Source organism: Pneumocystis jirovecii (genome assembly GCF_001477535.1).
Source record: "Pneumocystis jirovecii RU7 chromosome Unknown supercont1.1, whole genome shotgun sequence".
Taxonomy (NCBI): Eukaryota; Fungi; Ascomycota; class Pneumocystomycetes; order Pneumocystales; family Pneumocystaceae; genus Pneumocystis; species Pneumocystis jirovecii.
This window is the reverse complement of record NW_017264775.1, coordinates 209,957-234,125: the sequence shown is the minus strand read 5'-3', so window position 1 is coordinate 234,125 and position 24,169 is coordinate 209,957. Positions and strand designations below refer to the sequence as shown.

Sequence of the window (24,169 nt, the reverse complement as noted above, 5' to 3'; positions counted from 1 at the left end):
AATCAAGAATTATGCATTTAAAGTAACTCTCCATTGCTTAACACATGCATCAGCTCCTGTTGATAATACTTGATTGCTGGAAAGCCACACAACACTAGAAACGCCACCAAGATGAGCATTTTTCGCTGCAACGTGTTTATCGGGAGTAAATACTGAATAAATGTAAAGATGTGTATCAAGTGATGCTGAGCATATATGTGTACTAGTTGGATTCCAAGAAATAGATGTGATTTTGCCCACATGAAATCCCCATAGATTTGTTATGATTTGTTTTGTCTTTGCATCATAAAGAATGATTTTGCCCGACCCATCACCTGCAGCTAAATATTGTCCATTTGGCGAATATGCTAAGCTTGTAACTGCGAAACGATTCAATGTTATTTTATTTGTTCCTGTAATTTTTTTTTGATTTGGATTAAACTCAAAAAAGTAAATATTACCATTCTAACAAATAAACCATTAAACATTAAATATTGCACGATTCCTACCTCAGCACCAATAGAAAATTCATAATTCGTTTTATTCCTGTCAACAGAACTAGGCTGGAATGATGTCTCATTTAATATAATTCTTTTATTATTTTCAAAAACCTGTATATTTGAAACCGTAACAATAATTTTAAAATAATCTTTTTCCAGAATATAAGTAATGCCTTTAGGTAGACTTCCTGTTTCTATTGGATCGCCTCTTTTTATCTGTTAGTTTATGATTTAAATAAAAAGGGATGCAAAAACTCATAAATCAAAAGTTTTGTATCTAATGTTCGCAAAGTATCATCCATTCCAATAGAAAACATTTTATCATGACAAGGGTGAATCTGAATTACTTGATTTGTATGGGTTGATCCATCTTTTAAAGATTTTGCAAATCCCGTAGATACATCCCAACCACATACAAGCCCATCATACGAAGCCGTAAAAAAGGTAGAACCGTCTTCTGACAAACCACCTGTTGTGATAGATTTTTGGTGTCCTTGAACAACTCTTGTAGGTTTCTTTTGTGATCTAGATAAATAATTCAAATCTCCACTAAATGATAAAGATAAAATTTTATTAGAAGGTGTCCACAGATTTCCAACCTGTTGATCCAAAACTGATACTGTTTCTGAAAATATCCATGTTCTAAGGCGAATTAAACCAAAAGTATACCAAATCATTAATTTTACTCTGTTACTCTCTGAGTTTCCACATCCCAAATTTTACAAGTATGATCAGCAGATGATGTAAGTAAATACCTGGAGTCTGGGCTCCATGATAAAGCAAAAATGCTTCCTTTATGTCCATCCTCACTAGAAAATTCTTTAATCATAATACCATCTTTTCCATCATAAATAATGATTTTTGAATCACCTCCAACTGTACAAAACAATGCACCATTTGGAGAAAAAGAAACATCATAAACATATTTCTTATGACTACGACTAATACTATGATATAAAAATGGAGGTCCATGATAAAATACGACCGATGTATCATCTGAAACTGTTACTGCCCTATACGGACGTTGATGTCGTATAGAAACAGCATTAGCAATTTCCGAATGCCCAGAAATCTATAAAAATCTGATCAGCCTTACCATCATAAAAGTAAAGATACAACTTCTCCGACTGAATTCCCCGTATCAAACGTAAACGCATGCCCAAATCTGTACAATATTTATAGTTATACAAAAAAATTCACTCTATACTATTTATACTACCTTTCTTGTCCATCACCCACTGCAATGATCCGTTTACTCTCCGAGTCCCATGTTAAATCATTAATACGTCCTGAAATAACTTTTTTTTCAAGCTTTAACACATTCTCTTCACCCACACAACTCCATACACGAACATTTCCCTGAGAATCCCCTGATGCCACATAATATCCTGATGGACTAAATTTTGCAACTGTTGTTTGCGCTAGATGCCCTCGATATTGAACAGTATCAACCGGATTATCAATACTTCTTAAATAAATAGACTTATTTGACTCAAAATAGTCAGTTTAACACATTGTAACACCAAACTTTATGTTACTGCATAAGCAATCTTCGTTCCATCAGGATGACTTGAAAGATGAACCGGACTTGCTCGAGTTGTTGAAGGCAATGGTGACCAAATAGAAACTATATGTAAAAATATACGTTTAGATCATATTATTTAAGATTAAAAACTCTTTAAATACCTTTTTCAATTAACATCAGCGTCAAACTTTTTTTTTAACGTCTTATTCACGTGCAAATTTGCCTAAGTTATGCCGTCGAATTAACTTAAGAAAAATCTATGAAGTATGGATGAAAACATAGTGAACAAAGAAGACAATATTTTGCAGAACAAAGCGCCAGAAAAAGCTGATACAGATAGCCTCGTTGAAAAAGACGATATTATAGACGTTTTGCATGTTTATCCATCGAATAACGACAGCAAAGATAGTTTTTTAAGAAATATTGATGTTAAAGAGTTTACACCTAGTTTAACTAGTTATAACCGCAAAAGATTATGGTCCTTTTTCCGTTCTTCAGGTATTTTTCTTTTTTGTTTTTTTTTTTTCTTTTGAAATTGTCATAAATAACCCGTTTAACTAAAAAATAGTAATTAATATGTTTCTCCCTTTTTTAAATGGTGTTTTCTTAGGATTTGGTGAGATTTTTGCACATGAGGTTGCAAGTAGATGGGGGTTTTTAACTCCTAGAGTATAATTTGCTACTCGTAATTTTGAATAAACTAACTAGTAATAGAGATCAAGACGTTTTAACATACTGTAAAATTGATGTATACCCTTCTTTTTCCTCTAAAAAGCATATTTTCGTAAAACACTCTTATAAGATGCTTCTGTGGAACATTTCTGTAAATAGTCTCTATAAAATACCTTAGTAAAATGTCTTTATGAAATATTTCCAAAAAACATCTCGATAGCATTTCAGATAAAGGATTTAGGATGCTTCATTCTGCTTTGCCTTATATTTCTCTTTTTTTCTTAACATATATGCTTCAAGTGTTTTATCAACTGGACGAAGATAATCGTTTTTATGTAATCCATTTGATTTCTTACTTTTGCTTTGGGCTACCTCTATAGCTTGGCGATGTGCATTTTTAACACCTTCTACTATAGTCGTAAAACTTGATTTAAATCCTTCGGAATTTGCAGAACCATCAGAAAGCTGTTCAAGTTTGACCTTGGGCCTAAGAGGAGGAAGATTTAAAGAGCGTCTAATTGCTGGACTACGAAGTACCATGCCTTGCCCCAATGAAAAGATGTTTGAAGTAATCCAGTAACAAAAAATAGCCTATTTGCCAATTTAGAATGATAACCATAATATATAATATATACCGATTGAAAATTCATAGTAAAAAGAGGTGTTAAAAGAATCATCGCACGAAAAAAATTCTTCATTTTTCTACTAGTATTAGCTGATGCACTAGACCCAACCTCAGAACCAAGCTGAATTATCGTAAATAACTTAATGTTTCAAATATGTACTACCTCTAAATTAATAAACATGAGAGATGAATTTAAAAAAGGAAGAATAAAATATGAGTCTTTAACAGTCAAATCACTAAACCATCCAAGTCCTCCATATTTTAGTTCAGGAACGGGTAATGCAGCCATATGAGAACATGCAAGATAAAAACTAATAAAAACTGGTATTTGTATGAATGGCATAGCAAGTGACTTTAAAGGGTTTACTTGATACTCTTTAAACAATTCTTGAATAGAACGAGTCCGTTTAGCTTGTTCAAGCATATCTCCTTCCAATTGCGCCTCTTTAAGTGCTTTCATATGTTCTTGAACCTGTGGATGAATAAGCGAAAGTGCACTTAAATTCCGAATCATTCCAATCAAAAGAGGCATCATAGAGAAACGTATTACGATCGTTAATGCAGCTATGCTTGCCCACCATGGAAGTCCAGTAAATACATGAATATATTCCAAACACTGTTGCAAAAATCCTACAGGAGTCCAATGACAAAATCCCATCGCTTTAAGATCACCAATCTTATGAAGAATTATTTCAGACGGTACTTCATTTTCCAATCCTATATTATCTGAAACCACATCTGTAGCTGTTTCAGAAAAATGAGATAAATTTGCAGTAGACTTAGTAGAAAAAAATAAAGTTGAAAAATGTTGTTTAGAAATAAAAAAATGCGGATAAAACACATATCTTCTATTATAAAACGCAGATCGAATCATATAGGCTTCATATTGATGATATTGAGGCAAATATCTTTTGCAAGATAAATAAAATGTGTTTGACTGTGCTTGTGTTGAAAATCTTCTAAAATTCATAAATTGATGAAAAGAAAAAGATAAAGTCCTATTATTCCAATAGTTAAAAATGCATCCAAATAAAAAATAGAAAAATCAACCAAGAAATTTCATAGGAAATATATTTTTTTTTTAAAGTCATCTTCGTTGCAATTGATATTAACGTTAAAAAAAAGTATGAACATCTATTATTTAATTAATGACTAATTTAAATACTGAAATATCAGAAATCCTTCCATTATTATCACCTGAAGTTTCATTTTCTTATGGCTATATTTATACTCTTCCTAAAAAACTAAAATGGCCATGGATAACACCTAAAAAACCAAGTTCAGTTTTTCTTTCAAGTCATTTTTTTTTTATTATACATGAAGATGCATTGGCATATGCCGTTGAAGTTTTAATCTTTTTTGCTTCAGATATAACTGTTTTTTATGTCACTAAAGCGGACTCTACTGGTTTTTTTAATAAAAATCAAGCACCATCACCTTTTAAACCTGCTACTTCTGCATTTTTATCTTATCTACTAAAAAGATTTTCAAAGAAAGACATACCATCACGAATTTCTCTTTTTGCTAGATCACAACCACAGTATATTTTTCCATCATCTTGTTCAAATCCTCACAAACATATATTAAATGATCGAGAATTAATTAGATGGTGGGCAAAAGTGTTGGATTGTACAAAAAAAAGCCATCAACCGAAAAAATACATTTTAATACCTGGAATAGATACCCGAGAAACACTTAGTTTTACTCCAAATTATACAAATACCAGTTTAAAATGGATTTGCGGTCACCCATATCAATCTGCAAATAAACCTGCAAGAGAAATTATCCCACATTTTCCAGATGATCCTAAAACTCGACTTCTTGATCAATTAGATATTGACGGACAAGGAGAAACAATAAATGTTGACCAGTTTTGGGAATTAATGGCATTTCGTCAAGAATGTACACTTGGTAGAATTGTCGGTTTCTTAAATATAGAATTTCCTCCAAGCAAAGACCAAGAAAATAAAAAAGATTCGAGTTTAAGCAAGGATTTAAATGAAGAATGTGGTGTTCAAATGAGTGAAAGGATTTATCGAATGCATTATGAAAAGTTATTGCGTTCTGATTTTGAGACACTAGAAAAAACAAAAGGAGCAACTCTTGATTGGATTCACAGTATAAATAATATTAAAAGCACCAACATTGTAACCAATTGGATGAAAACAGTTTCTGGTAGCAAAACTATTGAAAACAAAAAAAGAATTAATGCAGATGTTTTAGAACAATCAAAAACCATTAATATTCTTAACAAAAATTTAGTCCGTAAAAAAAGTAAAAAAAATAAGTGAATTTTTATTTATTCTATCCAAATTATATCCATTTACCTTTGGCGATTTTATCTGCTAAATATTCTGTCAAACATCTTCCATCATTTTCGCATATTAATTGAATCTCGGCTTTCATACCGGTGAATAACATTCTACATAATTCATTTCTCCAGCTAATATGGTCTTGAATCCATTCTTTTTGCAAAAGCTCGAATGCTTTTTTTACATCATGTTTACTCATTGGAATATACCCATTTTCTTGGGTTTTATCGAAATCATTTGAATGTACACCCACCCATTTGATTGATGGTATAGCCATTAAATGACTATTATGAGCTGTTGCATAGGAACCATATTTATATGTAGCTAAAATACCAATTCCATACGGATCATGATCTACTAAACATAATATGGGAGTCGATCGTTTATAAGGGTTTTGAGAAGATGAAATAGACTTTGATATCATATATAAAAATTCTCTTGTTGATATATCAGGGAATCCTTTTGCCTGAAAATGCATTTAGCTTTGTAATTCTGACTAAAATCAATATTATATACCGTAATAATAACCCCTTTTCCTGCTACAGGGTGATCATAAAGTTTACATATTGTTAATGTTTTGAAGGTTGACTAAAAATATTAATTTTTATTTTATATTCTATGTTTTTACCTCTTTTTCAACAACAAGAATCCAATCAGCTTCAATTTCTACACCTTCTATTTCAGTCTCTGAAGGTATTAATACCTGAAAAAATTAAAATTATAAAATATAAATTTCGATTTCCATACTTCTGAATCTTGCAGACAATTTATTTCATCAAGATTCTTTCTTTTTATCTTTATATATCCACATACAAGCCCTCTGGCAGTTGCTAACTATTAAATTACAAATTAATAATTAATTGAATTCAAACACTTAAATTTTACCACATTAAGTGCAGATCGTCTGATTTTAAAAGTGAATGCAATATCTTCTATAATATTGTCGACAATTTTCTGTTCTTTAAACAAATTTACATCACGATAGAAAATATTTCTTGACTTGTGAAAACGTTTGACATTCTAATATTTGAATAACTTACCTTTTTGTTACTGGTGTATTCGACACTAGAGCTTCATGAATTAAATCCAAAACTCGAACAAGAACAGCTATATTAACCTAATTAAAAATACATATAGAAATATTGAGAACTACCAAATTTCCAAGAACCCTTTTTTGTTCTATCTGGAAATCTAAAAAAACGTTCTTTGCCTATTGAATTTCTTTTGATCATATTGGTCTGTCTATCAAAAATACTACAAAAAAATAAATTTTTCAATAAAAACACCAATACCTATACCATTTATTATTTCTTGTTGAAAGTTTTAATAATAATGGTTTTCTATTATAAATACAAGAAATTAGTGTTTCTATAATTTTTTCAATACGCATGATAACCCATTCTCTAAAGATTTCAGTAATCCTGCTTTCTTTCAAAATTCTTATGCTTCAATTTTCATACCTTGTTCGAGGAACTGTGTCAATATATAATGTTTTTTTCTCCATATCAACACCAGCAAAATCTATATAGTGGATAATTTCTGATTCTGTAGACGATTCTTCAGAAAATACATTATATTTCTCTTCAGAGACATCAATTTCTGAATCCTGCATTATATAATTTCAATTTTCACAATAAAAGCCTTATATATGTAATTTTTTCTTTTAAAGCCAATTAATTGGTCTTATAATTAACTTTATATTATTCAATATCAACATATATTCAGTATTTTTCAATAAAAACACACTTATAATGTTTTATTTTCTGTTCTATAAAAAATTGGAAAATTAATCTTAAAAAAATGGAAGATTTTATCTTTATATTTTTTTCTATCGAGATATATGCAGTCACGTGACATATATCACTAGAATCTTTAACAAACTGAAAAAGATAAGTAGTTTTAGGGAAAAAGTATGAATTATTATAGGTATTTGTTATTAAACATTATATATATTGAATTAATTAAATGTATAAATTCTCAAATGATTTTCAAAAGTCTTCTATCTGTTGACATAGCAACTATCAATGTTACAATGTAATTATAATGAATATAAATTTTAAGCTTTCCTTATATTCTAGATAAGAACGAAAACAAAAATATATGAAAAAATTATATAAAATAAATAGAGTTTTTTATTTACCATGTTTGTCTATGTATGCATTTAGCTTTTTATGGAGGTATTCTGTAAATATATAAAAGACCATTATAGACAATATAAATATATATTGTAAATTTAAATAACAAAGAACTTGTTTTTTTTTTCTTAAATATGCAGAAAAATAAACAAAATTTGAAATAATATTAAAAAATTAAATTCTAAAACAGTATATTTAAATATTTTAGTTTTTTTTTATTATTTTTATTAACTCCAAGTATATAATACATCATTTTTATTAATAATAAATGTACATAAATATATTTTTTAATAAAATTTTTACTCGAAAACTAGATCATATATAAAACAGAAATCTATATATTTTTTATGTTTTTTATTTGTTTAACTCTTACAAATACAAGCATTTTATTCATTCATATGAATGGATATATGTAATTTTTTTAAAAAATAAATCTATTTATACATTTATATTATAGAAAAAATTATATATGAAATGAATACACAAGTATATTTCTATATTTAAAGTTATTTTGTATCTGATATATACATGATTACCTTAATATCAGTAACATAATTATTAAAATATCATTAAAATATTTAGAATGCTTTAATATATTTTTAAAACAATAATAATTCAAAAATATTTTCAATATGAAAAAACAAAATCTATTTTAAAAGGTAATTTTGATAATTTTCAATTTAAAAATTGTAATACAAAACAAAAATCAATAAAATACCTATTTTTTTACATAAACATTATTTTTTATAATTTCTATAAAACCCGTTAATAACTAAAATATATAAATGAATATCTATTATTAAATAATCCGACAAAATGTGATATAAAGATACATGCTCATGCATAATATTAAGTTAAAACTGTATGCAAACATAGCTTTTCGTAATTAGCATACAAAAAATACTTTTAGAACTCCTTTTTTAACCAACTTAAGATTCAGTGTATATATTCAAAATAACAATGACACTCTATTTGTTATCAAACGTTAATGTAATGTTGGCATCATCCGTATTCATTGCAACACTAGAATTATCTAGTTTTCTCTTTAATATATACAAAACTGTAGAATAAGTCAAAAACCTTTATTATCCAACGTTTCGTCTCGTTTTGTTGAACTTCCATTTGAAGAATCCCTATATTCAGTTGTTTCACACGTTCCATCACTAAAGCACCTTTTTGTCATCTCTACCATTTCATACGATCCATCACCAAAGGTACGCGATGTCTTTTTCGTAAATACCGAAACCACATGTTTTAATGATGCATCACTTGGATTTCCCTCCACCCCAAAACTCTCATCCTTACGTACAGGCATACATTCTGCCTCCATATCTTTCATTCGTTGGTCTTCAAACACTTCAAACATATCCCGTAACACCCCATCACTAAAAAATGGCACTGAACGCATAAACCAACAAGATGGACGGTTCCAATCACTCATATCCTTCATTCCCCTGTGAAAATATGCATGTTCAGGCCCTCCCCAGCGGAAAAAACCTGGCATCGTATACATCTCCCAGCTTGGCACCATCCAATCAAAAAAACCCGCGGGAAACCACATGGATCTCGTAAAAAAAGGATATGGAACCCTTTCAAATTCATTTCCAAGCCCTGCTGCTCCATTTTTACACACTTTTTCCCCTTTTTCTCCCGAACATGTCCGTGAATCATCCATCAAAATAAACGCCGAGTGTGTTGCCGACGGATGCACAAATGGAATCCCAAAAAAAGAGTTCAGAATCTGTGCAGTTTGCCTCCTCCAAAGTCCCTCAAGGTAAGATGACATTCTAAAGCTTCCTTCCTTAATATTTGGATTTTCTTCCATCTTTTAATAATATTACGTCGTTGAAATTGTGCACGCAGGCGTTGCCTTCGCAACACGTTTTTAAGATTTTCAACGATGACAACGTTGACAAACAGCACTTGATAGCGCTGCACGCGTGGATAAACAAATCGCAAATATTAAGTGAGGATTTGTGTATTTATGTCAAGAACTATGTGATGCAGACGATTCCCAGTGCTTAAATGAAAGATTTTGAACTTTTTAAGAGCTCGTTCGTGCGGATCAGTGCAAAAACGAGTGTCAGAGGGTTCGTACATTTTTCCGCCTTTGTGCGGGGTTTAACGCTGTATCAGGGAAAACAGAGAATAGAAAACATTTGTATATATCTTTCTGCATTTTTTCCGTGCTTTTTTCTACAAAGAAAAGCCTTTTAAGATCATTTTTTATTATTTCATAAAAAACCATATATCATCATTTCCACAGTCTAATTAGCCCTGGAAACATTTCAAGTGTACAGGAGAGCTAGGAGTTTTCAATTATATCATTCAACAGTCTTTTATTTCATTTTAATAATGAATACAGAGATTCAAAGAAGTGCTAGATTAAATGTACAGGAAAAAAATGCTATGGGAGAAAATACATTAAAAGGAAAGAAATATGAGGAAATATGGACTGAAACAGAAGAAGTTTCTAAAGGAAAAATATCATCGTTTTATGATACGAGTTCTGACTTTTATCAAGACATTTCACTGCTTTCTTTTGAATCAACATGTAAACCATCTATTACAGAAAAGGAATCCTCAAATGAATTTACTTATGAGCATAAAAGAATAGAAGACAAAACATTATTGAGTTTAAATAATAGTTTTTGCAGAAAAACAAAAACTAGCGATTCATCTTTTGATGTATCTTTTTTAGACCAACTATCCATTCTAAATGATTCAACAAATAATAAGACGGCTGTTGAAAACAATGAATCACAAGAAGATGATCTTTTTGAAGTGTTTAACCGTCCTGTTCAAGATTTTATTGAAAACAATATATTTAATGATAATTGTTCATATCTTCAACAGGACAATTTACTTTTAAATTCACAAAAAAGTAATGAATTCGAATCTTTAGAAGATGAAATAGTGATGCAACTCATTGACATGGGCTTTAATTATGAACAGGTGATTAAAGCAATGGAGATGACAGAAAAAAAAGACATAGATTCAATCATCTCACTACTTATGACACTAAATTTTTTAGATGATGAAAAAAAACAAAAAGGATCACAAAAAAACTATATAGTAAATAACAGGAAAGAATCATATCCAGTATCTGATTCACATTTATCTCCAAACCTTTTTGATAAAGCTAATACAATTTTTAATCAAGGAAAGTTGTATTTTCAAAAAACAATACAAAATTCTGGAACAAATTCAAATATTTATTCCAGTTTATTAAAAATGCCTAAATGGATGAAACACAAATCATCATTATCTAATCAGAAATTACCAGAAGAAAAAAGAAAATTCAATGAAACAACGCATAAAACGTCAGTTCAAAATATTGAAAATTATAACTTTTTAGATTTTTCATCTGATGAACCTGTTAAAATACCATCGTCTACTCAGCCCTTTGAATCATTTAAGGAAGACATTATAACACAAGAGCATCGAGATCATTTTGAAAATTTTGAATATAATTCAAAAAATTTTATTGAACACACTCATTCTGAACCTATTTGTAAAAATTTGTTCTTTCAAAATGTAAGTTTTTCATCAGATCCGAAACCAGAATATATTAAACAACCAGATCTGTTTACTTCATCATCATTAATTCATCAACTAAATATTAAAAGAGAACTTGCATCTGACGCTTTTAATAATGGTAATTATTCAAAAGCGTTAGAAATATATACTGAAGCTATTGAACACTTACCATCAGGACATGTTTTAAAAATATTATTTTTAGCTAATCGCTCACTTTGTTATTTGCGAATGGGGAATTCAGAAGCATGCTTATTGGATTGTAATAAAGCATTGAAATTTATTGCAGAAAAAAAAGATATTCAAGAAAATGTACTTTTTGGGAAAAATATAAATCATATATGGAAAAAGATAATTATTAGACGAGCACAAACTTTACAACAGCTCGAAAGATTTGAAGAAGCAAGATGTCAATGGGAAGAAATCATTAATGCAAATATAGGTTATTCAAAGGCTTTAGATGCTAAACATTATTGCGAAAGGGCGCTTAATTCCAATATTCTTATAGATATAAATCCGCTAGAAAACTTCGAAAATCAAACATCTAAAAACATAAGAGAAACATCTTGTAAGAATTTAGATAAAAAAGATACTTTATTTGTATCAACAGAAACCCGGGCCTTAAAAAAAACTCATATTAATACTTTAGACTCTGAAAATGAAAAGAAGGTATTTTTATATGATAAAGTTGAACAACATGTAAGTAAATGGGTTAATGGAAAAGAAAACAATTTAAGAGCTTTGATATCTACTCTTGATCAAGTATTATGGGCTAGCCTTGGTTGGGAAAGTATAAGTATGGCAAACTTACTTTCTACTTTACAAGTAAAAAAAGCGTATATTAAAGCCATATCAAAGATTCACCCAGACAAGGTAATTTTCTTATTTTTATACAATATATTATCTTAATTTCTCTTAAGCTACCAAGAAATACAAGTCTAGAACAAAAAATGATTGCTTCCTCTATTTTCAATTTTCTTAATCATGCATGGAACACGTTCAAAAAACAAAATAATATTTAGGACCATTTCTAAAGTAAAATATAAAACTTAGATACATTTTTTATTCATCTTTTTCTTTTTACAATTATATATTTTAATTTAGCAATGCTTCACCGATCGATAACGATAAGCGAATTTTAATAAAATGAGCATGAATGAATATAAAAATGGAACTATTTTGACTATTGCAATCTATAAACTAGGTTTAAGAAGGTCATTTTTGTCTATTATGAACAGCTTGTTTCTTTTTATGCCACTAACTTTAATTTTTCCTCAAAAATTCAAGTTTTTGACGCGTTATCTTTATTCTTGCATAAAAAACCAAAAAGACATAATAAAAGTAAATAATGATTTTCCAGAAGAAAATCAAAGTGAGATCATTCATTCAAATGGAAGTTTTTTACTTAATCATCTTCATACAATACAAAAAGCCTTTCAAATGAAACCTAAACTTTATAATAGTAGGCATAAGAATAAGTATAAAAAAAAATATATTCTTTCAACAAAAACTGATTTACCTTTTCTAACAAAAAACAATTACTTCTTTGTCTATGATTCACTATCTAATAAAAAACAGTGTCTTATAAAGTATCCATATGCTAAGAAACCATACTTACAGTCTTTTTCTGATGTAGATTTTTCTTTATATATCTTTTGTGAACCTTTTTTATTCAAAAAAGACATATTAGCTCTCAACATTAAAATTAATGAACTTTTAAAATTAATAAAGCATAATTCTTTTGATATTTCAATATTGCATTATACATCTGATAATGAAGTTAAAGAGCTTAAAGAAGTAAGAATTCTTTTAAGAAATACGGAAAAAAATTCTAAAAATCGTATCAAAACTTTAAAAGAAGTCAAAATTTCGCCTAAAAGCAATCAAAATATGAACAAAATTATAAAAATCTATGAATCAGTATCAATTAGTCAAAACAATTTTACATCTTTTTACAACAGTTTTAATTTCAATTTTCCAAATTCTGGAAAAAAAACATTTAAATACCAATTTATTTATCATTCACCTAAAAATTCACTCAAAACGTTTCCTATGATAGCTAATCACAGCAATTTCTCTCAAAGGAATACTTTTTCAAAATATAAACAAAGATCATACGAAAAACTACCGTCAAAAAGAAATACAAGCCATCCTTTATCAGACATTCAGAACTCATGTTCGAAATTCTTATCTACACCATTGTATAATCCTTCATTTAATATGACAAAGACATTTAAAGATAAGCAATTTGATATACATACTCATTTAAAGGAAAATGTATGTCCTACTGCTCAATCAAGTACACAAGGATTTGCTAAAGATAATATATCTATAAAAATAGCATCTGATACTTCAAATGCATTTGAAAATGAAGCAGCACACTTTACATTACCTGCTCATGAAAAAAAACTAATGTTTAAAGAACAACATAATCAAGAAGGTCAAATATTTGATAATCATGTTTCAATTGACATGATATTTTCCAATTCAAAAACAAACTCTACAAAAACACATGACAAGAAGAAATCACTCAAAGATATAAAACGTTCATCGGTTAATATTGTCGATCTAGATATAATGCTTCCACTACTCGAATCCTCAACCATTCCATCTCGAACTTCAAAATACAAACAACCCAAAATATTTTCACCTATAAAAATAAACAATATTTACGAGGACTCCTTACGGTTGTTAAAACAAATACACGACGATAATCGCCGTAGAGGTATTCCTCCTTGTCCTCCTCCCATACAAAAACGATGGGAATTTGTCGAATACTGATCCATTTTCATATGTTTTTTCATGTATTTTTATTTTCTTGTCTTTTTAAAACATTTTTTTATTTTTTACTGCAATTCCAATTATATTATATATTTTTCTATCGCCTTACTCGTCTTATCTCTAAATTACTTTAAATCATACTAACACATTATAAAAATGAGAAAAAAAGTTCTTTTGATGGGGAAAAGTGGATCAGGGAAATCAAGTATGCGAAGCATTATCTTTAACAACTATATTGCTAAAGATACACGGCGTTTGGGTGCAACAAGTGATTTAAGTGTAAAAATGAAGTTTTATTAAGAGATATATAGTTGATGTTGAGCACTCTCATGTGCGCTTTCTTGGAGATTTGGTGCTAAATCTATGGGATTGTGGCGGGTAAAAGCATTATGAAATACATATAACTCAATTTGACTTTTTTTCTGCTTAGACAAGACTCTTTTATGGAAAATTATCTTTCAGCGCAAAGAGACCATGTTTTCAGGAATGTAGAAGTGCTTATTTATGTTTTTGATGTTGAATCTCGTGAATTTGATATGGATTTACATACATATGAGTCTTGCCTTGAAGCAATTCGAGAAAACTCACCTAAGGCACGAGTTTTTTGTTTGATTCATAAAATGGATCTTGTTCAGGAGGAAATGAAAGACTACATCTATCAAGAACGCTCAAAAATACTATACAAAAGGTCAGAAAACCTTGAAACAATGATTCTTGCAACATCAATATGGGATGAAACATTATACAAAGTTTTCGGAAAAATAATAAAAAGGAGCATACTAAACAAATTTAGGCTTGGTCAAGTATTGTTTATACACTTGTTCCAAATGTTCCTACGCTTGAAAAACATTTAAAACAATTTGCTTTTCATGCAGAAGCTGATGAAGTGGTTTTATTCGAACGAACGACATTTCTTGTAATATCTCACACATCTCACTCAGAATTTAATCATCCTGATGTCCACCGCTTTGAAAAAATAAGCAATATCGTCAAGCAGTTTAAACTGAGTTGCAGGTAGATTTACCACTGTCTTTTACATTTATTAACTCGGCCAAAGCAAAATGCAATCTCAATTTACATCATTTGAGCTACGAACCCATGCTTTTTCTGCATTTATCGCCCCTTATGCTTGCGATACTTATATTCTTGTTGTTATCAGTGATCCGCTTGTACGTAAGTATTCAGTTCATCGTTTTTTCTTTTAATTTGTTATTGATCATTATAAACAGAATCTGCTGCACTCTTAATGAATATTGAAATGGCAAAAAACAGTTTTGAGAAAATTGACGCAGCCGATAAAAACCACATCAAGACCATTCATCCAACATAAAAAAACTGGAAACATAAATCAAAATCTCAATATATAAAAAACATCTTCTGATCACTTTCATTCTAGTTTTTTTCTAAATACATATTAGTTAGCATGTTTCTTCTAAAAAATACAACTAAATCTGCTTCATGCAGAGCAGTTTAGTGTATTTTAAAGCTTTCAAAAACATTCATTCAAAATCAAAAAATTCATAATAGCAGTTCAAAATATTGCCCCACCACTGTTTTAAATTAAATGGCTTATCAGATACCTAGAAACTGTCAGTTGCTGTATATTTTCTCTTCTAACATACCGTCGTCGCCATTTTGCGACCGTCATCTTTGTTTCAGTTCAACTATATCATCTTCAGGCTAACTGCTGGACTAATAACTAACAAGAAAATACAGAAAATACCTTTTCTTATTCATTCAATTTGCTATTTATGTATAAAAACAAAAAACATCTTCCACAATGGCAGATATTTTTTCGGTTACAACCGTCGGCTGACTTTTAAAGTTCATATTTAAACATCAACTTCTTTTTGGTAACATAAATTTTCTATTTAAAGCAGAATGCTGATCATACATAGTACATAAAACACAAAAAAATCTTTTAAGAACATTAAACTACAAAATATTTATATATTCACTGGATCTACCCTATCCCTAATTCTACTACATGGTTTGTAGGGTTGATTATATGAGAAGACATCGATGAACAACCTATCTCTATGTTCAATACAAAAAGAACACATGAAAAGGCTCAGACACCGCTGCCTATAGTACTGGGAGATGCATTACTTGTGCATCCATTGTCCTGGCTACGGCTGATAATTCGATTTTTTATAGGTACACGAGTGCCGGTGTGTTGCGGGACACTTGACGCGTCAAGTGCGTCAGTACGCGTTGATGACGCGTTTTCAATAGAAAGGCTTTGGGAGGGCGGATTTTTTGGAAAAGGAAGCTTAAGCAGAAGCACACTTAGCTGGAAAACACGTATGAAACGATTACTAGGGCTTATTGGGCCAAATGAAGGTATCACAAGTGAAGAACGTACATTTCAACGACGGGTTGCTCGACGTGCTTTTAAACGACGTAGAGCAGAGATGGAGAAAAAATTAGGGCTAGGTCTTAATAAAGCAAATGATGAAGAAAGTCAAGAATTAGAAATAAATACAGAAATTAAAGAAGTTTTAGAAGAAGAAGAAGATATAGAAGAGGTTTATGGAGGAAGTGTAACGGAACTTGGAGTAGAAGAACAATTAGAGATATTTTCAAGTCTTGAACATATGCAACTTCATCTTGAAGAAGCTTTTTTTCTGAGTTATGGACTTGGGGTGTTAAAAATTGATATTTCTAAGGAGATGGGAGTGAAAACGTCAATGGATTTATTATTGTTATTTTGTTCATTATCATCGGGACTGAATATGCAAGTTGAGTCACGGATTAAGCAGCCAGTTCATGCAGATAATCGGTTTCTGGTATCATATGTTGCATATCATCATTATCGGTCATTAGGATGGGTTGTTAGGCCAGGAGTTAAATTCGCAGTTGATTGGTGTATGTTTTTTGTCTTTTAAAAAAAAGGTAGAAGATTTTTTTAATACAACATAGTGTTATACAAACAAGGACCAATATTTTCACATTCGGAATTCACAATTGTGGTACTTCCGTCTTACTCAGATGAAGTAAGGAAAGAAAAAGAGTTATCATGGTATTGGCTGCACTGTATAAATAGAGTTGTTTCTCAGGTTAAAAAAGTAATAGATTATATATTATTAACGAACAGGTTAACTTTTTTTAGACAGTTGTGTTGTGTTATGTTGAAATCCCTCCCAAGGCAGTTTTTGAAGAAGCAGTTAAAACAAATAGAGTTGATGAAGTTTTGAAAAAATACAGAATTCAGGAAATCGGAGTGAAACGCTGGTTGCCATCTCGGAATAGAGCTTAAAGTGTTTATTTACAGTCTGATTGTTCTTAAGAGAATAAATCCTGAAACATGCTATTTTATTGCAAATTTTTTATAAAACACGTCCTAAACGATACTGTTCAACAATTTGGCATGGATCCTGGTCCTCTAACATTGACACACACACATAGTTGCTGTTTCCCAAAGGACACCGTCTTTGTGAAGTAGGAAATGGACAGGGACAGTTTTCAGGTCTATTAACACACTGTAGCGTATCGCTACAAAGATATTCATGATCCAAACAAGATACTTATAAGATTAGGCATTTAAAGTGAAAAGAATAAAGACCTACTGCTTTGAAATTTTTCTCTAAGCCAATCAGGATGAAATCCTTGATTATTTTTTTTTTCATCTTTTTGAAAAAAATTATCAAAAATTCGAAAATAGGCTATTGCAAAACCGAAAAAAAAAAATACCCACAAAAATTTTCTTTGAAATAGCATCATTTAATCAACATAATCTCTCTATTTAAAATAACAAAATAACGATTTTTTAAAAATATCTTTTTTCTAAGTATTACTCGATAACAAAAAATATCGATTTTACGTCAATTCAAAATGTAAAAATGAAGTATTTTCTACGGATACCAACATATTATTTTCAAAAAGTTTCAAGATCTTTTAATATATTTCATCCAGCTTTTTCAAATTCCCAAAAACGGTTTTTTCAAACATCCATTGATGATAAAGAACAGTTGAAAAATTATAAAGACTTGAGTACAGACGATTCTTTTAATTCTATCTTAGAGTTTTACAGTAATCTTTTTGATTTAAGTAAAGCAGAAGTTCCATCTTTTTTACCTCCAGATTTGCTATGGCAAGCACTAACACATAAGTCATATCAACATGGAAAGTTTCCATATAATGAAAAGTTGAGTTTTCAAGGTACTATTAAATAGAATGTAAATTATTTAGTTAACACAATGTAGGCTGTCAAGTTCTTAAATTCCATCTTGCTTTATATACAGTTTCATCATTTTCTATTTATGAAAACAAAGATATTCTTACATTAAAAAAAGTGTACGATTTTATTAGTCCTCAAACAATGGGTGTTTTGGCTTTACAATATGGTATTGATAAAGTATTACGCTGGAAACCTGCTTATGTATAAAAATACTCATTATTATTTTCTTCTTAACCTTATAAAGAATAATCATAAAGAAAGCGGATTATTAAAAATAGCATCAGAATCATTATGTGCTATTATAGGAGCTATATTTTTACATAAAGGAGGAGCTGTTACAAAAGAATTTATTGAAAAAAAGATTTTTTCACAAAAAACATTAAATGATATGTAATAATTATAAAATAAACAATTGGTTCCCAAAAAGCATTGACTTTAAACAAAATCCAAAAATCAACATATTTAATATCAAATGTACTCAAAACTTTAATGCAAACATAAGATATCTAATATATATTAGGTGTTTTAAAATGTATCTTTTTTATACATTTAAATTATACTACGCCGTATTCTTCGTCTTCGCGATGATCTTGCAAGTTGATCTACTTTTGTAATCATATCGCCTAAACACTTTTTGCTTGCAAGTTTGGGATCCATTGGTTCGCCCTCATATAAGCTTAAGTGAACTTCTTCTGCGAATTCTCTAAGCCGTAGACCTTGCTGAAGCTGATATCTAATACTTGTAATAGTTTCAGGAAGTAAATCAAATGGTATATTAAGTTGAACAAGAATATTCTAGTATTTATTAACAATTTAATAAAAAACTAAAATATTTCAAACTTTCAAAAGATTGGATGTTTCATTAGAACAAAGTTTATCTATTTTATGAAGTTGTAAACGATAATAAATTTTTTCTGCTTTAGACAATGATTTATGAGCATCTGGCATATCTTGTGGAGTAATTGGTTTTGTATGATGTTCATGTGATGCATCAGGAATATTTGATTTTAATCTTTCAATTTCTTGTTTTGCTTTCTCAAGTTGTATTTTAAGATTATAAATCTATATAATTAAAACAAAATGAAGAAAAATATTCATTACCTCTTCATGGGATGAAATTTGGTTATTGCCTTCATATATTTGCTTTGTAGAAAACTCTTGAGGAGTCATTTCCTTTTGTTTATCTAAAACCGATGGAACACTTTGTTGAGGACTTTAAAATATAAATATTTTATACATATTAAAAAAATTACCTTTGTGTATTTACTGGAATGTTTAAATCATGCAATGGTTCTTTTTTATCATAAACATTCATATTCTGAGGAAAACTGAAATGTTTTGTACTAAATAGCTTTAGTTTAATGAATATGATAAAAATTTAAAAACCTTTGAACTGGAGAAAATTGAGGAGAAAGATATGTTTTCCAACGAGTCATTTTTTCCTTCAATGATTCATCGTTTCCTATTTTTGGTGTAGATGGATAATATTTCTGAATACTTTGTGGCTTTATTTTTAATACTTCAATTAAATCATGACAAATAGTTTTTAAATCAGCAATTTCTAATCTAGCAGCATCAAGATCTTTTTCAACAAAAATAGCATGTTTTTTAGTTTCATCAAAAGATATTTTCAACGCATTTTCATTATTTTGATTTCTATTTTCTGATTTTAAAACAGAAAACTCATGAATTAATTTATCTAACATATGCCCTCTACGGTCATATTCACTTATTAGTTGTTTAAGAGAATTTTGGATATCAATAATATCCTCTTTATGTTTATTATGATCTTCATATGTACATTGAATCTAGCATTTTTAGAATGTTCTTAAATTATTTTATTTAAATACCTCAATATTTTGATTTTTCTGATTAGTATCAGTATTATCTAAATTTACACGTTTAAATTCTGCTTCTGTATATTTTTTTTCGTCAATATGTGATTTGTTTGAAGTATCAGATGGTAAGTCTTTATATGAAACACTTTTATTTGAAGGATGGTTATGTGTGTCAACAAATGAATTCTTAATAATAAGTTTGAGATATTTTAAAATAATATCATACATACCAAAATATGAGAATTATCACGACCTATTAAATTTGAAGAAACAGGTGTCTTTTCATTAGAAAAAAGTTCAGACTGATCTTTTACTTTTAAAGTAGAATTGTTTTCAACATCTATATAAAGGTTGGGGGCAGGCGTATCTAAAAATAATTTTTCCTTCATAAGATCTAATATACTTTCAGATTTCTTAGAAATATAACTTTTCTCATCAACTATATTTCCTAAAAGAGCAGTATTTTCATGGATTGTATTTATGTTTGGATTCGAAAACTGTTTATAATGGTTTGATTTATGTTGAGGTTTAATATTTTCCTTTTTATCTGGATATATTTGTTTCAATATTTCGCCTAGATACTCTTTAACTGTTTCAGAACTCCAAGAAAAACTGGAAGATGTTTCACTTTGATTGGGAGATTTTTTGGGTAAAGATTGAGAAGATACTTCTTGATAATCTTTTTTCGAAAAAAGAACCGAAGAAGAACTTGGATCAGTAGAATTTGAAACACCGGAAGATTCCTGGTTCTAAATGTAAGAAAATATAATAATTAATACCTTCTTACAAGTAATGACGGTTCCAAAAAAGATTGATCATTTTGCACCTTTGATACAGGGACCCTATTTAACGATTTTGGAGATGATAACTTCTTTTCATATAAATAAGAATCCATATGTTTATCAAAAGATGGAACTGTTTTAAGTTGGCCATTGGAAAACGACGCTGATCGTTGAACATGTGGTGAAAAATGTGTCTTCTACCAGTCAACTTTGGATTTTTTTATATAAACAAATCACCTCAAGCTTTCTGTCTGATTCTGGTGTCAAAAAAGTATGTGTTGTCTTCAATGCTGTCTCTTTTTTTATTGTTTTTGTTGACACTTGTGTATCATCCAATAACTTTGCTAATTGATGGATTTTTTTCATTTTTGGAGAATTATGTTGATCTGAAATAATTAAAAAAAAAGAAAACCCGTTTTTCTATCAATTACAATCCAAAAAAACATAATCTTGCACTGATATTTCTTCCATACTCGGATGATTTATTGAGTCCCGAGAATCTTGGATCCACCGGTATTTTGTTGATAAGGTATCATCCAAATAAGAATACTCTTTTTCCATGATATTCTTGCCAAAAACTGGCTTTTAAAATGTATTTTTACAGCTATTTGTTGTCTTGTTTGATGATGAGTTTTCTTGAGCGTCGTGATTATAACGTTACCATAACAACGTCAGACAACATGATTTTTGTCTGAATAATAAATTGATAAAAAAAGTATTAAAATACACTATTAAATAGAGTGAAAACATATTTTTAATATTTTTAGAATGACAGAAAGTATTTCAAGTGAGTTTTTTGAAAAAAATCTCGAAAAAACGGATCCAAACTGCTGGAGATTGGATGTAGAAGAAACAGGCCGACAACAATGGAAATATCTGAGCAAAGAAGAAGCAAAAAAAAGGCCCCAGACAGCATTGGAACTCTATAGTCTTGGAATAGATACAGTATGTGTTTTTTTTGAGTGTTTTTGAGTAGCAATTGAGGGTAAAAGGGAGCACCAGAGCTTCCATTAGCAAAAACGCCGATTGAATCAGCAAAAAATGGGTTTTTATTTTATCAGCGTCTGCAAACAGAGCATGGAAACTGGGCATGTGAGTATGGAGGGCCTATGTTCCTTCTTCCGGGTCTTGTTATTGCAATGTACATTACAAAAATACCATTTCCAGATGAAATGAGAATTGAGATAATTCGTTATTTAGCAAATCACGCAAATAGTGAAGACGGTGGATGGGGAATACATTCAGAAGGGAAATCAACTGTATTTGGGACTGCACTTAATTATGTAGTATTACGTATTCTTGGTCTTGGACCAGATCATCCCATTACTCTTAAAGCAAGAGAGAAATTAACACAGCTCGGTATGAATATTCTGTTTTTGCATAATGATAGAGATATAATTATGTCAGGCGGGGCCATTGGATGTCCTCAATGGGGAAAATTTTGGTTAGCAGTTTTAAACTGTTATGATTGGGAAGGTATAAATCCTATCTTACCAGAATTGTGGTACTCAATTTTATATTAATAAATTTTATTTTAAAAACATACAGGATGCTTCCAGAATGGATGCCAATTCATCCATCACGTTGGTGGGTTCATACAAGAGCAGTGTACCTTCCAATGGGATTTATTTATGGCGAAAAGTTTACAGCAGATCTTGATCCATTAATAGAGTCCTTGCGTGAAGAATTATATACACAACCTTATTCTTCAATTAATTTTTCAAAACATAAAAATACTGTGTCACCTGCAGATTCTTATATACAATGTACTTCATTTCTTCGTATTATTAATTCAATTATGTCATTTTATCACATGATTATTCGACCATTCTGGATTAAAAAATTAGCATCTAAGCACGCTTATGAATTGATTCAATATGAAAATAAAAATACAGATTTTCTTTGTATTGGTCCTGTTAATTTTAGTATTCATATTTTAGCAGTTTATTGGAAAGAAGGGCCAGAAAGTTATGCATTTAAACGTCATAAAGAAAGAATAGCAGATTTTCTTTGGATGTCTAAAGATGGAATGATGATGAATGGTACTAATGGTGTTCAACTTTGGGATACCTCTTTTTCTGTACAAGCTCTTGTAGAATCTGGACTAGCTGAAGAACCTGAATTTAGAAATTCAATGACTAAAGCATTAATTTTCCTTGATAAATGCCAAGTTATTCTTATTTTTATAAAAGAAAATATTAATATTAATAGATACAAAAAGACTGTGATGATCAGAAAAAATGTTATAGACATCGAAGAAAAGGCGCATGGCCATTTAGCACGAGGGAACAAGGATATACTGTTTCAGATTGTACAGCAGAAGGGCTAAAAGCGGTATTACTTTTACAAAATTTGAAGTAAAACTCTTAGATATATATATAATTCCTTAATCATTTTAATAGGTCATTTCCTAAACAAATACCAGTCAATAGATTAGAGGCTTCAGTAGACGTAATATTATCTTTGCAAAATGAAAATGGGGGCTTTGCTTCTTATGAATTAATACGGGGTCCATCATATTTAGAATATATTAATCCTTCAGAAGTTTTTGGAAATATTATGATAGAATATCCATATTCAGAATGCACAACATCTGTAGTAACTAGTTTATGTCACTTTAGATCAATATATCCTGATTACCGTGGATCAGAAATTAACAAAAGTGTTAAAAAAGCTATTCAGTTTATTAAAGCAAGTCAACTGCCTGATGGGAGTTGGTATGGAAGCTGGGCTATATGTTTCACTTATGCTACTATGTTTTCTTTAGAGAGTTTATCATGTGTTCAAGATTTCTATGAAAATAGTTTTCATTCTAGAAAAGCTTGCGATTTTTTACTTAGCAAACAAGAAAGTGATGGAGGATGGTCCGAGAGTTATAAAGTACTTTTATGAAAGTATTTATGCACTAAATTAATTTTTGTAGTCATGTACACAGGGTGTATGGATTAAACATCAGAACGGTAGCCAAGTGGTACAAACTGCATGGGCTTGTATTGGACTTATGTATGCAAATTACCCTGATGAAACGCCTATCAAGAGAGGCATTAAGGTAAAATCATGGTTAATCAATATTTTACTAAAAAAAAAGTTAATCATGTCAAGACAACAACGGAATGGTGAATGGAAACAAGAAGCAATTGAAGGTGTTTTTAATAAAAATTGGTATGTTTAACTTTTTTAAAAAAATATTCTTAATTTTTATTAGTATGATCAGGTTTAGACATGAATATTTATTCCATTCATCCTAATAACATATAGCTATCCAAACTATAAATTCTATTTTACCATTAAAGCACTGGGAAT

At 29.7% G+C, this 24,169-nt stretch overlaps 14 protein-coding genes across 14 annotated transcripts; 8 read left to right on the top strand and 6 right to left on the bottom strand.

Annotated features, from left to right (window-relative positions):
* Positions 1-9: 9 nt before the first annotated feature.
* Positions 10-2,181, bottom strand: T551_00128 (uncharacterized protein; the record flags this gene model as incomplete). The annotated part of the gene is made up of 8 exons (XM_018372395.1): positions 10-444; positions 489-687; positions 735-1,121; positions 1,166-1,551; positions 1,599-1,644; positions 1,699-1,970; positions 2,018-2,106; positions 2,166-2,181. 8 exons carry the CDS (start codon positions 2,179-2,181, stop codon positions 10-12), a joined length of 1,830 nt encoding a protein of 609 aa, XP_018231335.1.
* An 89-nt stretch (positions 2,182-2,270) lies between these two features.
* T551_00127 (uncharacterized protein) lies at positions 2,271-2,679 on the top strand (the record flags this gene model as incomplete). Its single annotated transcript, XM_018372394.1, has 2 exons — positions 2,271-2,502; positions 2,573-2,679. The coding sequence occupies 2 exons, from the start codon at positions 2,271-2,273 to the stop codon at positions 2,677-2,679; spliced, it is 339 nt and encodes a 112-aa protein (XP_018231334.1).
* Positions 2,680-2,846: 167 nt separating this feature from the next.
* On the bottom strand, positions 2,847-4,237 carry T551_00126 (uncharacterized protein). Its single transcript, XM_018372393.1, has 3 exons — positions 3,465-4,237; positions 3,312-3,422; positions 2,847-3,267 (listed from the first exon to the last, which is right to left on the bottom strand). Exons 1-3 carry the CDS (start codon positions 4,173-4,175, stop codon positions 2,914-2,916), a joined length of 1,176 nt encoding a protein of 391 aa, XP_018231333.1. The 5' UTR covers positions 4,176-4,237; the 3' UTR covers positions 2,847-2,913.
* A 212-nt stretch (positions 4,238-4,449) lies between these two features.
* T551_00125 (H3 histone acetyltransferase RTT109) lies at positions 4,450-5,592 on the top strand (the record flags this gene model as incomplete). The annotated part of the gene is made up of 1 exon (XM_018372392.1): positions 4,450-5,592. One exon carries the CDS (start codon positions 4,450-4,452, stop codon positions 5,590-5,592), a length of 1,143 nt encoding a protein of 380 aa, XP_018231332.1.
* Positions 5,593-5,614: 22 nt separating this feature from the next.
* T551_00124 (uncharacterized protein) lies at positions 5,615-7,225 on the bottom strand (the record flags this gene model as incomplete). Its single annotated transcript, XM_018372391.1, has 9 exons — positions 5,615-6,079; positions 6,130-6,201; positions 6,242-6,316; positions 6,361-6,447; positions 6,499-6,607; positions 6,654-6,720; positions 6,767-6,867; positions 6,906-7,016; positions 7,074-7,225. 9 exons carry the CDS (start codon positions 7,223-7,225, stop codon positions 5,615-5,617), a joined length of 1,239 nt encoding a protein of 412 aa, XP_018231331.1.
* Positions 7,226-8,716: 1,491 nt separating this feature from the next.
* On the bottom strand, positions 8,717-9,573 carry T551_00123 (uncharacterized protein; the record flags this gene model as incomplete). The annotated part of the gene is made up of 2 exons (XM_018372390.1): positions 8,717-8,781; positions 8,829-9,573. 2 exons carry the CDS (start codon positions 9,571-9,573, stop codon positions 8,717-8,719), a joined length of 810 nt encoding a protein of 269 aa, XP_018231330.1.
* Positions 9,574-10,103: 530 nt separating this feature from the next.
* On the top strand, positions 10,104-12,307 carry T551_00122 (uncharacterized protein; the record flags this gene model as incomplete). The annotated part of the gene is made up of 2 exons (XM_018372389.1): positions 10,104-12,158; positions 12,206-12,307. The coding sequence occupies 2 exons, from the start codon at positions 10,104-10,106 to the stop codon at positions 12,305-12,307; spliced, it is 2,157 nt and encodes a 718-aa protein (XP_018231329.1).
* A 124-nt stretch (positions 12,308-12,431) lies between these two features.
* On the top strand, positions 12,432-14,066 carry T551_00121 (uncharacterized protein; the record flags this gene model as incomplete). Its single annotated transcript, XM_018372388.1, has 1 exon — positions 12,432-14,066. The coding sequence occupies one exon, from the start codon at positions 12,432-12,434 to the stop codon at positions 14,064-14,066; it is 1,635 nt and encodes a 544-aa protein (XP_018231328.1).
* A 156-nt stretch (positions 14,067-14,222) lies between these two features.
* On the top strand, positions 14,223-15,396 carry T551_00120 (GTP-binding protein gtr1; the record flags this gene model as incomplete). The annotated part of the gene is made up of 6 exons (XM_018372387.1): positions 14,223-14,334; positions 14,378-14,444; positions 14,497-14,815; positions 14,860-15,080; positions 15,124-15,239; positions 15,296-15,396. The coding sequence occupies 6 exons, from the start codon at positions 14,223-14,225 to the stop codon at positions 15,394-15,396; spliced, it is 936 nt and encodes a 311-aa protein (XP_018231327.1).
* Positions 15,397-16,048: 652 nt separating this feature from the next.
* Positions 16,049-17,389, top strand: T551_00119 (tRNA-intron endonuclease). The gene is made up of 3 exons (XM_018372386.1): positions 16,049-16,934; positions 16,989-17,134; positions 17,179-17,389. The coding sequence occupies exons 1-3, from the start codon at positions 16,106-16,108 to the stop codon at positions 17,323-17,325; spliced, it is 1,122 nt and encodes a 373-aa protein (XP_018231326.1). The 5' UTR covers positions 16,049-16,105; the 3' UTR covers positions 17,326-17,389.
* A 6-nt stretch (positions 17,390-17,395) lies between these two features.
* Positions 17,396-17,786, bottom strand: T551_00118 (uncharacterized protein; the record flags this gene model as incomplete). The annotated part of the gene is made up of 2 exons (XM_018372385.1): positions 17,396-17,592; positions 17,636-17,786. 2 exons carry the CDS (start codon positions 17,784-17,786, stop codon positions 17,396-17,398), a joined length of 348 nt encoding a protein of 115 aa, XP_018231325.1.
* Positions 17,787-17,908: 122 nt separating this feature from the next.
* On the top strand, positions 17,909-18,640 carry T551_00117 (uncharacterized protein; the record flags this gene model as incomplete). The annotated part of the gene is made up of 3 exons (XM_018372384.1): positions 17,909-18,227; positions 18,272-18,447; positions 18,491-18,640. 3 exons carry the CDS (start codon positions 17,909-17,911, stop codon positions 18,638-18,640), a joined length of 645 nt encoding a protein of 214 aa, XP_018231324.1.
* Positions 18,641-18,795: 155 nt separating this feature from the next.
* T551_00116 (uncharacterized protein) lies at positions 18,796-21,427 on the bottom strand (the record flags this gene model as incomplete). The annotated part of the gene is made up of 10 exons (XM_018372383.1): positions 18,796-19,041; positions 19,087-19,308; positions 19,348-19,459; positions 19,500-19,589; positions 19,633-20,054; positions 20,097-20,270; positions 20,315-20,833; positions 20,872-21,063; positions 21,104-21,252; positions 21,298-21,427. 10 exons carry the CDS (start codon positions 21,425-21,427, stop codon positions 18,796-18,798), a joined length of 2,256 nt encoding a protein of 751 aa, XP_018231323.1.
* Positions 21,428-21,634: 207 nt separating this feature from the next.
* On the top strand, positions 21,635-24,114 carry T551_00115 (lanosterol synthase; the record flags this gene model as incomplete). The annotated part of the gene is made up of 8 exons (XM_018372382.1): positions 21,635-21,811; positions 21,859-22,370; positions 22,415-23,036; positions 23,078-23,223; positions 23,269-23,746; positions 23,790-23,915; positions 23,955-24,028; positions 24,072-24,114. 8 exons carry the CDS (start codon positions 21,635-21,637, stop codon positions 24,112-24,114), a joined length of 2,178 nt encoding a protein of 725 aa, XP_018231322.1.
* Between the last annotated feature and the right edge of the window lie 55 nt (positions 24,115-24,169).